Source organism: Lissotriton helveticus, chromosome 10, assembly GCF_964261635.1.
Source record: "Lissotriton helveticus chromosome 10, aLisHel1.1, whole genome shotgun sequence".
NCBI lineage: Eukaryota > Metazoa > Chordata > Amphibia > Caudata > Salamandridae > Lissotriton > Lissotriton helveticus.
In genome coordinates this window covers 1,062,238,132-1,062,254,180 of record NC_136071.1, presented here as the reverse complement: position 1 = coordinate 1,062,254,180, position 16,049 = coordinate 1,062,238,132, and the positions used below count along the sequence as shown (strand labels likewise).

The window sequence follows — 16,049 nt, the reverse complement described above, 5'->3', positions numbered from 1 at the left end:
GGCTCCCGCCCCAGCCATAGAGGATTTACGAGCCAGAGGAGCTCGTGGGGGGCACAGTGGTTCTTCGAGCCCAGCGAGGCTCATCGCCCTCATTGATTGCGAGCCAGAGAGGCTCTGGGGGCATTCTTATGATTTTAAGAGCGCAGAAGCTCTAATTGCGCATTTGTTTTGCGAGCCCTGAGAGGCTCTAGGGGGACACAGGCAGTTAGTTGGTTGTAGCCCCGAGGCTCCCACGCTGTGTCTCCCCACCATTGTTCTTGAGCCCACCTGGCTCCAACGTTGCCTACTCGCTATTTACAACTGTCCAGCACTTAGTGGACAGTTGCTACGTTTAGGCTTTTGTGTCTGTGCTGCCTGCGCAGACCTCCCTGACACTGAGACTCAGGGCATTCCGCCCCTTTCGAGGCCAGTTGGCCTGAGGGACATTTTGAGTGTTGTGCTACATGCACCCTGCGCATTGTGATTTCTTTGCTATATGATTCTTGCGCAAAAGTTCTAACCTGCACCTCTGAATGTGTTTTAATGTTACATGTGCAATTCTTGTTTATTATTACCTTTGCTAAAAGTGACCTGCTTAGGTAATTCTTTATGTGTTTATCCCCTTTGCTAAAAGTGACCTGCTTAGAGGATTGTTGGTGTCATTACCTTTGCTAAAAGTGACCTGCTTAGGTAATGCCTTGTTCTTTTATTTCCCTTTGCTAAAAGTAACCTGCTTAGAGGAATGTTGATGTTTGATTGCCTTTGCTAAATGTTACTTGCCTAGGTGATTATTTTAGGTTTCCTTCCCCCTGCGTGATTTCCCTACAGAGACTAGGGTGGCGTAGGAGGTGATAGGTTTTCCTTCCATAGGTCCTGATGATAAGGTCCTAGCTCCCTGCGTGATTTCCCTACAGAGACTAGGGTGGCGTAGGAGGTGATAGGTTTTCCTTCCATAGGTCCTGATGATAAGGTCCTAGCTCCCTGCGTGATTTCCCTACAGAGACTAGGGTGGCGTAGGAGGTGATAGGTTTTCCTTCCATAGGTCCTAGCTCCCTGCGTGATTTCCCTACAGAGACTAGGGTGGCGTAGGAGGTATTTTCTCTTTACCAGTAGTTACTGGTTGTATGCTACATTTACTATTTCTGTGTTACAGTCATTGTATGTTGATGTGCTAAAGTGTTATACCTACAAGTATTATTTCTAAAAAGTGCATACCCCTGACAGTGGTCCAGGTGGCCCTGTCCTGTACATAATCCCTTGTAAATCTTGCCCGTGCCTGTTGGCACATTGTAAAGTGTGTGTGTTATCTAATGTGTTCTTATTATTATAATACAAAGGCTATTTTTGATATAACCTTGTGTGGAGTTTCCTTTGTGGTGGGCCTTTGGTTGTTGTCGCTGGGGTGCGCGCGCAAACGCTTTACACATCGCCTCTGAGATTAGCCTTGCTGCTCGCGCCACGTTACCTAGAGGGTGAGCGGGGGTTATCTTGGTGTGTGACTCCCTAGCCCTGACCTTAGAAATGGTGATCCCTGACTGACCTCGACGCGAGTCTTGGCCGGCCAGGGTCCCGTTTCTAACACAGATGTCCACAATGTGATCCTGCAGAGGTAAGCTATTCACCCTCTGATGTACACAACATGATGGTGCAGAGGTCAGCTATTCACCCTAAGCACACACACTTCTCTGACTAGTCTTGATACAGTCCCTTCCCTCTCAGTTTCAAGGATCAAAACAATTGCACTAATCTATTGAGCGCATTACCAATGATTCGGAATTTAAAATGTTTTTAGGGATACATTTATTCATGGCAACAGGCCCATGAACATTGTGCATGTAAGACGATGGGCCTGGACAAAAGAATCTTCAAATAAATGTGAACCGATAAAGACTGGGAGAACTCTTGTAGTATGACAGTAGTGAGATTTAGTGAACACTGGGAGGGCATATACTGGACAAAAGGCAGGATGAAGCATGAAAAGAATGATGGCACTAGCGGTCCATTCACTCTTGTTTGTTTGCTATTAGGGGGCATCTGATAAACCAGGAAGAGTTAAAGAGAATCTTTCTGCAGTCAAAGATAGAACAAAGGAAGATACGATCAAGATGAGTTTTAAAGACGTGCTTGACTATACTAAACATATTGGTTTTCTTCGTAGTGAATATTATGACGATAGATCAAGTCCTGCAACCCATCAGGGTGAGTTTTTAAAGTTTACATAGAAGTCTACATAGTAAATAGCTTTGCAAATTAGATGGACTAATTTCTCCATGAATTCCTTCCTCGGAATTACTACTGAATATATCAAATGGTTGGTTTCAGAAGTATACTAGGATGTTGTAAAGGAGCCATTAGGCCCAAGTTAGAAAAAAAGAGTTTGACTTGTTGGGTATCTACCTCTGATGGTAATCTCGATAGAACAACCTTGGGGTCTCTTGGAATGCCTTCTCCAAGTATTTTGTGTATTTCTTCTATGATGGTGGACCAGTTGTAGCGTATTGTAGTGCATTCCCATAAGGCATGTATGTATGTGCCCTTATCTGCTTTGCAGTGTAAACAAGTGGGGGAGTCAGCCCTGCCAAATTTGAAGTCAAGCCCTGTTGTAATATATCCTATGCAGGATCTTTAATTGTATCAATCGTAATCTAGATTTAATGGCTACTTCTTTCGGGTGTGTGAGTGAAGCTTCCCAGTCACTGCCCTCCATGCTGCCAACTGTTGCTTCCCACTATGCCCTCACCCAGGTCAGTGAGTAAGGCATCCTCCAGTGTCCTGACGTAGATAGCCATACCCCCAAACAGTACGATGACTAGGTCGGAAACAGGAGCACGTACTGTATGTTCATTGCCCTTAGTTTTTCTTTAACTGAGTCAAAGGACCGTCTCTGTTTTTGTACTTCTTTGAGTAGTCTGGGAGTATCACGATCTTAGACTGAGCATGATAAATCTCTCCCATTTTCCTCACCTCTCTTCATTTCATGTTAATTTCATGTTCCTGTCTTGAAAATTCAGGAAGCGGGTGATGACTAGTCTTGTAGAGGCACCAGGCGGGGGTCTAGCGCTCAAGTCTCTATGGGCCCTTTCGATTACAAAGCAGGAGATCTTCACCATACGCAGGGAGTCTCTGAGACAAGTTTCCAGAAACACCCATATGTTTCAGCCCATGTTTCTTCTGGAAAACCTAAGAATCACAGATTATTTCTTCTCACCCGATTTTCTGCATCATTAACACTCCAGGTGACATCAGCAAGGGTGGACCGGAGTCCTGCAACTGTTCGAGTGAGATTATGCATTGAGTCTTCCACTTCTGATAGTCTGTTTTCTGCTTGGGTGACCCTTTCAGAGAGATTACGGAGGTCGTACCTGAGTAGGGAGACTTCGGAGCGAACTTCAGTAATTCGTCTCTCCAGAGTGTCTCTTGATGCATTAATGGCCTTTAGGAGTGCTGCATTGTCTGGTTCCTCTGTCTCTGGGACAATCCATGGGGTTTTGGTTTTTCATGTATCAGTCAATTTTCCCTTGCGTTGGCAGCCCAGGGTCTTTATTTTTGGCCTTTTTGGTAGAGTTATCAAGATCAGTCAGGGGGTCAATATTTGAGGAGGTGATACATAGTTTGACTCCTTCAGGGTCTATCTGTTGACGTAACAGCTCTCAGGGACCTAGTACTGTAGATTATTTTACAGCATGTCCACCTCTTAGCCTCCACTTCAGCTCGGATTTAATTTGGTAGTATGTGTAAATACGAACACCTCGGTGGGCGGAGGGGTGGTCAGGTCCGTGTCCCCACTCCAGCAACTTGGAGAGGGGTCCGGATGTCTCGTAGGTCACCTCTACATCGGTCAGGCTCTCCAACCATTTCACCCGCACCAAAAGTCAGGGGGGAGACCCATGTCACAGGACAGGCCTGACTAGCAGGCTATGCTCCAGTCTCTACCTCTTCCTCAGGGTGGCCACCCCATATCCCAGGTCTAATGGTGGACTGTGCAGGTGGTTCCCCTCCATTGCCCTACTGAATAAATAGCACAAACCCCACCCTCTATATGTCAGAAAGCTCCCACAAAGAGGAGCATCGCCCCACTGCTCTGCAGCAGTTAAATGAAGGAAAAATAATATGACAATAACTCAATGTTATTATCGTTTTATTTTGTCCTGCTGCAACAGATTTGTAGGGCGGAGCGAGGCAGGGCTGCTCTGAAGAAAGGAGCTGGGGAGGAGTGGTGAGCACACTTTGAAAGTGTGCATGAATGTTTGGCCGGCCCAAGAGGCACTTTGCATGTTCTCCACCCAGGCTGCATTACAGCCTGGGTGGAGAACACGTCCAAGCTCCCATTCCCTGGCTGAGGGCCGAACCATTAGAGCGTTGTGATTGGCTTTGGGGAGCCTGGATGTGCTTCCTGTTCGGAATGTGCAGAGGGATGAGGAGGAGAGACGGATGTGAGAAGCCGTGGTAAGTTTTATTAAATTATTTTTGTCCACTTACACCAGCCTCCTGAATTTATGGTGTCACAATCCTGCTTAGGAGTGTTTTGAAGAAATGTTAGTAAGCCGAAGGGTTAGTCCAAGAAGCAGCATAATGAAAATTTCCCAAAAAGTTAATCAGAAAAATCCTGGGAATTTTAGGTAAATAGCTTTAGTGTTTATGCTTAGGTTTTTATCTATTCTATGTTTGTTTTTAGTTTTGACAGAACTTGGTCTTGTGAATTGCATTGCTTTTTGTAGGGCCAAATGTGTCTTTGGTTTCCTATAAGAATAGGTTTGGGTCAAGTTCTGACTCAAACGGCATCGTAAGCTGGCAACACTAACCCCTTTTAATGGGACATTTGATTTGATTTTTGTTTGTAAATCACGACTAAAGACTGAAGGGGTCTTGCCACTTTCATTTACCTGGACAATACTGCTGAGAAGGATCAAAAGCATGTACAATACAATGATAGAGAAAAGAGCCATGTTTTTAAATGCTATTTGAAATTGAACAAATTAGGTTGACATCTCAGGGACGAAGGCATTTGATTCCATATCAAAGAGGTGGCATGAGCAAAATGTCTACCTCCCCAAGTAGTTTTAAAGATCTTGGGAACTTGCATAGTTTTAGTCACTGCTGATCAAAGGCATTTTCTGGGAGAAAGCCATGGAACTTTTTTGTTCAAATATTCCGGGCCTATCTCCTGAAGGGCCTTATGTGCAATACAGAATGCTTTACGCCCTCGTTTTTCTTTGGGAGCCAATATAGCTCCTCCAACCCCCGGGAGGCGGTTTGGTATTTTCTAATGTCTTTCAGAAGCCGGACTGCTGCAAACTGCAGGCTGTGGAGTTTATTTAGTGAGACTTCCTTCGTGCCCAACTAGAAGGCATTGTAGTAATCCAGCCTTGATAACACTAAAGAGACAACTGTTGTCTGAAGATCAGACGAGATGTGGTGGAGAATTAATTTCAGAATCTTCAAAAGGTAAAAACCAGATGAAATAAGCTGATTCGTCTGTTCAGCGAACGTAAGTTTAGAATCGAAAACTACATCAACATTTTTCACTTTGGTGACTTGTTTAGGTAAAGAGCCGATAGTAGATGGCCACCAAGAGGCATTCCAGAATGATAGGTCATGACATAAAAAGGAGCACTTTTGTCTTATTCAAGTTCAGTATAGGACATTGGTTGATCATCCAGTTAACCGTTGCTCTCATACAGTTAATAAACTGGAGACTACCTCCTCTACATTTCTGGTAACAGACACAACTATCTGTGTGTCATCTGCATAAAATATTGTAATAAAGCCAAAAGAGCTAATCAGTTTTTTCAAATGGTGCCACATAGATGTTAAACAGCATGCAGCTCAATGAAGAACCCTGTGGAACCCCACAAGGCAGGGAGAAGGAACTGGAGGTAAAGTCTCGAAAGACACTGACTGCACTCTATCACTCACAAAAGACACTAGGAGGTTAAGGACTGTGCCTCCAATCTCAACTCCACTAGGTAATGTTTGAAAACATTATGGCTCACCGTGTCAAAAGGTGCGGAGTGGTCCAAAAGGACCACTGCAGCCATTCCTCCGTTATCCATAATAACACTCATCTCCTCTGTAGCTAACACCATTGTGGACATAAGTTGTGATGTAATTTCATTTTGTTAGGATTAGATTCAGTGTCTTCCCTTTGAAGAAGCAGTGCATTTGCAGTCGAGTGTTGGGTCATTTAATTTGTTACAGATTTTTTGAAATGATATAGATATGGGGCGTTTTTTACCTTAATTGACATGTAATGTGCACTACTACATTGTGACATTAGTTTCCCCAGTATTCCTTTTACAATATTGTTTTCTAAGGACAGAAGTGGTAGCCAGAGTACAGACCAATTACATTGAAGTGCGCTGTGGCACAAATTAAACAGTGATTATACTTTATGCCACAGTACATATGAGTGTGGCATAAACTCTATTGACACATACAGAGGTTGATCTTTTAAGATCTTTAAATTCATCCAGTAGTCTTGACTCACCTCAGTAAAACTGAAGAAGAAACCTATGCCTCCTACATATCTCAAGACTTCTCCAGCGTATTCTTCCAGTATTGGTGCACACGGTTTGCAGCTCTGGGTTTGAAAGCAGCTCTGAAACCCAAGAATAGTACACAAGTGTTAAACAAAGGGACTATTTGCAGGTCAAGACAAATAACTGGGGCACTAATGTAATATACACAACTGTAATCCATATAGAAAAAAAATACCTTTGCAATAGCCCCACAACAGAAGGAAAGTTTGTAACCTACTGCAATGAACCCAACCGCAATTGTAGGCTGCATAGTCAGCAATATTTTGTCCGAAACAAACTGTCTGGAATATGCTTCACTTCGGAGAAAATGTTAAATACTATGCACCGCCACAACTTGAAGGTGCACCAAGTCGCCAAGTTCAATAACTAAAGTAATGACTGTGCCCATGTAATGCCATACCAGAGCTTCAAATATCTCTATTCCTTCCCCAGCAGCCCTCTAAAGACTTAATCCCATTTTAGCATGTAAACGTACACTGTGAGCTTAGAACAGAGACAATGACACTCATGCTGTAATCAAGATTGCAAAATAACCTACTCACCACTCTGTAACTGAGAAGAGGACTACTTTCAATCCATGTGATTCTTAAATGCTAATCTGTATGAAACACTTGTGTTGTGAACCAGCAGGGCTGCAGTAAGACAATGGCAGACTCATCTTGAGTGTTTGTGCTTGAGAAGAGCAGCATACACACTACTTACTGCCTCAGGTACTGGACCAATTCGACTGAGTGACAAAGCTACTCACCTCACACACTTGTTCTGGAACTCAGAGACAGATTGACAAAGTGTTACTCTACACAACTTGAGCTGTGTGTCATTTTAAAATGAGGCTTCACTGATAGGGCTTTATCATGGTCTCAGATGTTTGCATGTTCAAAATTATTTTAGGGTGTCTTAAATGATTCCAAGGGGTGAGATCCCACAGTGCAGCTGTAAGACTTTAAAAACAGTCAAAGAACCATAACTCGCATGACGGAATTGAACTGTTTCCAATGCTATGATATTGCCCGGAATTTCTCAGTGATGGGCTCTTTAAATTGAACGAAACATCAACACGTGTTTAGCGTCATCTGTTCTGCTAAACGGGGTTTTCAATGTTATTACATTTAGTATTTTATTTGATCTAGTGAATTAAATAGAATTAGCAAAACAAATCATACTTTTATATATTACAGCTCACGTTTTCTTCATCACATAGCCGTATTTGTCACCTCCAGCAGATCAATAATCTCAGTAAATCATGTTGATAATGACCTATTTATTTTAAATGAATAGTTCTTTAATCATAAGTAGGAAATGAATGAAATGTAAAATTATATTAAATAAAATAACCCAGGATGTTCCTAGATCTTTCTGGGAGCAGCTCCAACAAACCAATTCATTGTCTTAAGTGGTGAGTCACATACGATACAAATGCCATGGGATTTCATAAATATTGTCATTCTTAGGAACTGGGATCGTGCACTGCATGGAAACCCCACAGTCCTCCAGTTCACTTCTTTTACTATTGAAGATTTTCCTCACTAGGCAAAGATGAAACATTGTCACAACCCTTTTGGGAATCACAGGGTAAGCATGAACATCTGGCCACAACACTTGTTTTTGGGGCCTTTTTAGCACGGATATGGTGGGGCCTGACCTACTATGGCTCTGTAAACTGGGCGCCAGGTACAACCTTTCAGCAAATGTCTCTAAAGGAAGAGTGTGTGAGCAGTCCAAGGATTGTTATGGAGGTAGTTTGTAGGAGAAATACTTCAATAAGACAGCACAACGTAATACTAAAAATAGGAATTGTTAATCAGCAACATGGTTCTAAAATGGGTGCTACAAGGTACTAAACACACAGGAACGGGAACTTTCAGGCATAAATCTAGTACCGTTGTGAGCTCAGTATAATATGGTGCAAGCAGCTTCCCTGAGTCTGTCGGCCCTAGGCAAGTCTGTATGCGCCAACTAAGGTTCTTTCGGGTGATTCAGTCTGGCTGGGTTTAATAATCGCTGGAGTTTTAGCAGCAGGAGACGCAGTTAGTGCTCAAGTTCCTGTGGATCATGAATTCGGAACACACAAGTGTGTAGCGGCTTATAACACATACAAGTGGTCCAACTTGCACCTTCCGATAGTGATCCTCCCTCAGTGCTGTCCTTGGGTCTTTGATCCAAAGCTCGATGTAGCAGCAGAGTCTGCACTAGTTATCTGTCCTCTAACACATGACCAGCATGTTAAACTGTCAACAGTGGTTGTATGATAGAGGCAATACAAAAGGGGATGATAGACGGAGCATTTGAGCAAATCAAACACTCACCCCAGTCAACTGATCTGGGTTTAATCCATCACCATTCTTTAGCTCACTCAGCCACCCCAGTTCAGACATGGCCATATGCAAATCAGTCTGACCCTGTGCCTCATGGGAACAGTCCAGCCCGAACTGCCAAGCCATGTCTTCCCTGGACCGGAAACAAGCATCCTGGGACCGGTTTCGGATTCATAATCCTCATCAGCCAGGCTATCTTGAATCCAGTGGCCAAGTGAGCAAGGGACTCACGTCTGAGCATACCTGCCAATTTAGGGCGAACAAAGCGATACAAAAGGGGATGATAGACGGAGCGTTTGAGCAAATCAAACACTCACCCCCAGTCAACTGATCTGGGTTTAATCCATCACCATTCTTTAGCTCACTCAGCCATCCCAGTTCAGACATGGCCATATGCAAATCAGTCTGACCCTGTGCCTCATGGGAACAGTCCAGCCCGAACTGCCAAGCCATGTCTTCCCTGGACCGGAAACAAGCATCCTGGGACCAGTTTTGGATTCATAATCCTCATCAGCCAGGCTATCTTGAATCCAGTGGCCAAGTGAGCAAGGGACTCACGTCTGAGCATACCCTGCCAACTTAGGGCGAACAAAGCGATATAAAAGGGGATGATAGACGGAGCGTTTGAGCAAATCAAACACTCACCCCCAGTCAACTGATCTGGGTTTAATCCATCACCATTCTTTAGCTCACTCAGCCACCCCAGTTCAGACATGGCCATTGTACCTGTATGATAGAGGCATACATGGCTAAACCATGCATGCCTCTACCACGCAGCCCGAACCACGAATACGTCTTAACCAAGCAATTTTGTGGTAAAGGCATGAATGGTAAGAGCTTATGCGTGGCTAAGGTCACTTCTACCCTGAAACCCCTACCCCCACCCTTACCCCTAAATTACAAACCCCCTACCTGCTCCCCAGTCCTGAGGCCCAAAACCTTGCCTGAAAACTACCCATTCCCCACCCCCTGCCCTGAGGCTAAAAACCCTGCCCCTTAACATACACTACTCCAACCCCCCACCCCACACTGTCACTAAAGCTGCCCAACCCCTTCCACTGCCTTGAGGCTTAAACCCCTAACCCCTAATTTACAAACCTACTCAACCCCTCCCCAAACCCTGAAAATCTATACCAAGCCCCCAAGCCCTAAAAACGACCCCACCCTCTCTTAAGCCCTAAAAGATTCCCCATTTACCTCCCCACGTTCTCTCCTGATTCTACCTCATTTGTGCTTCTGACCAGCAGCAGCTAGACCACGCATATGCGTGGTTAAGACATATTCATAGTTAAGGCAACCAGGGTAGCATTTGCGTTTTCGCAACACACGTGGCTCTGCCCATGTTGTTTTGACTGTTTCCCCTCAAAACTTGAAGTGGCACTGCTTCCGCTACCCAGTTCAGTGTGCTTCTTCTGCGCTGCCCAACACTTGAGGCACATCGGTTGGACTTCACCTCCTCGTGCAGTCTCCTCCTGCAGGGTCAGGTGGCACTTCAGCTTTCTTAGCAAGGTTAGCCACAGGCAAACCCAGAGCTTTCCAGCAAGATGAGCAGATTAGACAGTTCTGCCATAGGTGAGGAGGACATAAACTATCAAAGATACCAGCCCTCAATATTAGCAGTCCTTTAAGGACTCTTTGGAGCACTCCCTCCTTTTGTCAGTGAAGAGCATGCTACTGGAACTAAGTATGATAGTTTGGGTCCCAACTGTATACACATTTTCCATGCTAGGGATGTTAAACCCACTGTCAATATCTGGATACCAGTATGGAGCAGTTCCTTTTCTTGGTTCATTTTCCCTTCTGTACAACAGACATTGATATTTCTGCAATTGTAGAGCTCCTGGTTACACCCACTGGGATGTCCCCGTGCTATTTAAACTCACTGTAATTTCAGGAATCAGTACCTCACACATTCATGCAACAGTTCCTTCCTATTGGGTAAAGAGACACGTTTTCAATTTTTTACGGAAGAGTCTCTCTAATGTTTCTTCCTGGAGGGACAAGGGTTGCGATTTCCAACTTTTTGCTGCCAAGTAGCTGCCTTTCTCTGTAGTAGGGAGTCAAACTCGAGTAGGTACAAGGGGCATCTGCCCAGCAAGATACGATGACCGAAGCATAGTGCCTTGAATGTAATTTGTTTCTGGATGGGCACCCAGTGTAATGCCTCCAGTGCATTCTTCGAGGATGCTTGTCTTGGCAGATTTAAAACCAAGTCGGCTGCTGCATTCTGAACAGAGTCTTTGTTAATGATGGTGAGCCTCAGAGCAAGTAGTGATGATAACGGGTCCAACAGAAGCACTTAAACATGAGCACAACACAGTATTGAGACTTTGCACCAGGCTGTGTATCAGCTCATTGTATTTCAGGTTTTTCTTTGTGTATAAATATACATATATATGTTTCAAAATAAAAGCGCTTGAAAGAAGGGAACAAAAAGACTGCACTAGGCTGTCACTACTCTTCAGTAGCAGTAGCAGAGGGGGCAGGCCAGGACTAGAAGAGTTCCTCTCCTTGAAAAGAGAATCTGCTGACTTGCCTCCCTTTCCCCATTATCAACTTAAATGACTGTGCTTACGAAGAGATAATCAGACCCTTGCTAACAGATCACATATGAATAACTAAGGTAGTCCTGTCTTCATCCCACGACACTTGCTCATGTATGCACACAATGGACTTCAACCTTCATCTTGGGCTATGTTTTACAAGGGATATCCCAAATGGGTCCCACTAGTCCACAGTTACACACACTAACAATATAACAATACTACCAGTCATCAATTAGACAACACAAATATTGGATGTCAGAGCAGGATCTGGCATTACATTCAAGCAGAACTTTACACAAGTTGGCCTATATGCACCAGACCTATCCCTGAACATAACAAATGTCTGGTTAGAACTACCAATCAGAAAAGTGGAATGCTGCAGCCAATTTATATTTCCCAGAACGTGGAACGTAGTCCCATGACGACTACACGGTATGTTTGGTGAACTCCTCCAGACTATACAGCAAGGCTCTTGGGATCATAACCATGATGGAAATCCAAGGGTTCAGTAAACACTCACTGTCATGTATGCATGCTGGGTCAAACAAATCAGGATATCAGATAACCTTAAGTGGGATCACTCAAGGCATGAGGTACAAACCTTTATTACCATGCAGGGGGCATTTCTGCCCAAACACACACAGAATGCCAAAATATTCAGCAAATGTGCTCTTATGCATCTAACCTTTTTGTCCTAGTTTTGTAGCTGCCTTGAGTGCCAGAAGGAACACCACAGAAGACACTGGGGCAGTAAGTTGACAATTTGCAAACAATATTCCATGAATTTTAGACTGAGGTGAAAGGAAAAACTCAATGCGTCACTGTAAAGCGGTTGATAGGGTTCGCACATGAGCTGGGACGGTGCGCCAGAATTCCAAAAGATGCAGAGGAATGCAACGTTGACACATTGCCACTTACAAAGTGCCCTTCAAACCAGCCATGAATAAGACAGCACACAAATGGTTGCCCCTTGCTCTCTATTTGCAAGCAAAACTTCGTGTCTTGTCAGTACTTAGATGGCAGAACCTCATTTTTAGTGTGACCTTGGATTTCAAGTATCAGACACAGGGGAGTACTCCAGAAATCCCCCACATCAGAAGGCAGCCTATTAGTCCCACTTTGAACCCTCTTTCTTTAAAGGCCAGGTGTTATGAATCCACCTGCCAACAGATTTTCTAGTGATGGACAGCCAGTGTGAAGCACATGCTTCCATCCAATTCGTGGAATTTCAGTGTGTTGCATTCAAGCACAAACCATATGCCCAGCTCATTAATATTCATCAGCTGACCCCCACGTGACTCACCCCGGGTATAATACATCCCTGATGGATGGCTTGCACCTGCTAATGTGTGCCACTTGGCTGTTAATGGAAAAACGTAATTAAGTCTAAGTTAAGACTTAAGGATCTACTTTATTAATAAGGTGTCCTGTTTTGTTAAATCGCAACGAAAGCAGAACCATTCTACGTGCTTGATTGAATTTTAAATTACAAGGCAGCTGACTGAAAGGAAAATATTGTTTACATGCCTGCAAGATGAATCATTGCTAACAAACTGAAGTGCAGCTGACCTTAGAGGTGTGGCGTGTGCAGATCGAGCCCTGGAGCTGCACATTAGGGATGTGTGTGTCCTAATCCAGTTACAACCCAGCTCAGCTGTGGAATTTGCTCTGTGCACTTAAATGAACTAAATGTCTTTTATACGACCACAAGAAAGCAGACGTCTGCCTTTAATCAGTAATTTCATAGATATAAAGGAAAGACCAAAATGGCAGGTTGCATATATTCAGATGTTGATGCAACAAAAGCATGGATGATGATTCGACCTGTAGGACGAAAGGAAACATCTTATCTTGAGTGGGTTCTTTAATTGCAAGGTACATCGTGGTAAAAAACTGTGGCAGAGCTAAAGGCACAATTATATTACAAAGTTGTGTGTTGGGAAGGAAAAGTCCTCTGCATGGTTAAAGACATGTTCTTACCCCGTGCACTAGAGTGAGGGGTACAGTCTCACTCACCTTTTTAAATATTTTGCTGCTGTGTGCTTCACTCATCCTTGGCCTACATCAGAGAGATGTGGAGTGCTGCGCAGCACAGTAGCAGTGACTCAATGCTGGATGTATATGTAAATGTAAATGTATTTGAACTTGTAAAGCGCACTGCTACCCGTCCGTAGGTTTCCTGGCGCTGTATAACTCTGGGGAACCCGTCCTGGCTTTCCCTGTGGGATGGTCCCTGCTGGGAGTCCCCAAGGTGGAGCCAGGCATCCCCGGAATTGATGGGGCCGTTGTGGAGATTAGGTAAGCTAATGCCCATAGTTGCCGAGTGGAACCCCTGATTAGATTAAGCACCGAAGCGAGAATTATCGAGTCCGCTGACCCAAGTCCACGACCCTGCCGCGTCGGGAATTGAACCCTGGTCCCGGGCCTACTTCTGCTCCCGGGTATGCCGCCTCTAACCAGTGAGCCACACTACTCCACATATATGTGAGTAGGAAGGGTACAGTAGAGGGATGGAACAGTACCGTGCAGTATATATGTAGTTAGTGCATGTACTGGGTGTGTGTATGCCTGTTTGGAATACAATACTTGTGAGATGTAGTGTTGTGCAGTGCATGCACAATGAAAGCATATGCTGGGGGTATGTTCGTTGCGAGACGTACAATACATGATGGGTGAAGTGGTAGGCAACAAGCATATGGGCAATGTGTGTGCTGGCAGTGTGCGTTGGCTAATAGTATACCCTGGTACAAAACAGAAAAGCTACCTTACTGAACAGTAGACACAGACTGAATGTATGTGTGCCTGTAATGGCACAATTCATGGATGTAACAGTGGTGGACGGTAAGTGTGCTGTGACTCTACTGCGAGTGTAAGGCTCCGGAGTTAATCCACTCCGGGGCCCCCATGGACCCCTACCCCACCACATCTTCAACAGAGCCGCCTACACCATTGCACCCATGCTCTGCCACACCATCAACCGCTCCCTGGCGACTACCTCATTCCCTGACGACTGGAAACACGCCGAGGTCAACACCCTCCTGAAGAAACCCTCAGCGGACCCCACAGACCTCAAAAACTACAGACCCATCTCCCTGCTCCCGTTCCCAGTGAAAGTCATTGAGAAAACCATCAACAGCCAACTCACCACATTCATCGAAAAGACCACAACATCCTTGACTCCTCCGAATTCGACTTCAGCAAAAAATGCAGTACGGAAATCGCCCTCCTCACCGCAACAGACGACATCCACACCCTACTGGACAAAGGAGAAACAGTAGCCCTCGTCCTCCTCGAGCTCTCAGTGGCGTTTGACACAGTCTCTCACCACACCCTAATACGCAGACTCCACGAAGCAAGTATCCAGGACAAGGCCCTCGACTGGATCCGCTCCTTCCTCTCCGACAGAATGCAGCGGGTCAGACTCCCCCCTTTCTTCTCGGACCCTACACCAACCACCTGCGGAGTCCCCCAGTGGTCCTCCCTCAGTCCTACGCTCTTCAACATCTACATGGCGCAGCTCGCCCCCATCATCAGAACCTACGGACTCAACATTGTGTCATAGGTAGACGACCCCAACTCATCCTCTCCCTATCCCTCGAACCCAACACCACCAGAAATAACTTTTGCGAAGGCATGGAAGTTGTCGCCAAATGGATGAAATACAGCTGCCTAGACTTAACACCAACAAAACAGAAGTACTCATCATGGGCCCAAACCCTGATGCCTGTATCGACACCTGGTGGCCCTCCGCCCTCGGAAGCCCGCCCACTCCTACGGACCACGCACGCAACCTGGGAATCATCCTGGACTCCAAGCTCAAAATGGACCGCCAGATCAACTCTGTCTCGTCCTCCTGCTTCCACACCCTCTGCCTCCTATGTAAGACCTTCAAATGGATCCCCCTCGAACACAAAAAAAGACCGTCACTCACGCCCTGGTCATCAGCAGACAACGCACTCTATGCCGGAATAAACAAAAACCTCACCTGCAAGCTACAGAACATCCGGGACGCCGCCGCAAGACTGGTCCTCAACCTGCCAAGACACTGCCACATCTCCCAGCACACTCCACTGCCTCCACATTGAGGCTAGAGTCCCCTTCAAGATGCTCACCCACACACACAAGGCCCTCCACGACACCGGACCAGCATACCTGAACAGCAGACTCCAAGTCCATGCACCCCAAAGGACCCTACAATCAGCCCAGTTCTCCCACGCCGTGGTTCCCCGCACCAGAAAAACCAAATCATCAGGCCGCTCCTTCTCCTTCCTCACGGCCAATGCCTGGAACGCCCTTCCGCTCCACCTCAGACAGACAACATAGCTTCCTATCTTCGTTAGAAATCTCAAAACCTGGCTCTTCGACAGACCCCCTCCTTGATGGACTAAACCTGCACCCCCCCCACACTTCCAGTGCCTTGAGACTCTTAGGGGTGAGTAGTCACGCTAAACAAATGCTTGTTTGATTGATTGATTACAATGGTACATTACATGGAGGACCCTGTGTTACATTTTGGGAAGCCCAAGCCTGTCTAGTGAAGACATGAAGGGTACCGGAATACCCCCAGACAGATGTGTATTGCTGCATTCCTATAAACTGGATGAGACACACACTGAAGGAAGGGACTCTCCCTTTACGCTACAAAAGGTGGCACTTTGATTTGGTGATAG

At 45.4% G+C, this 16,049-nt stretch overlaps 1 protein-coding gene across 1 annotated transcript in view; it reads right to left on the bottom strand.

The window, feature by feature from the left end:
- TSPAN13 (tetraspanin 13) overlaps positions 1–16,049 on the bottom strand; it is a 104,529-nt gene that overhangs the window by 9,911 nt on the left and 78,569 nt on the right. The window contains exon 5 of the mRNA XM_078663776.1: positions 6,467–6,577. Within this exon, the coding sequence (XP_078519902.1) occupies positions 6,467–6,577 (111 nt within the window). The remainder of the gene's footprint in view (positions 1–6,466; positions 6,578–16,049) is intronic.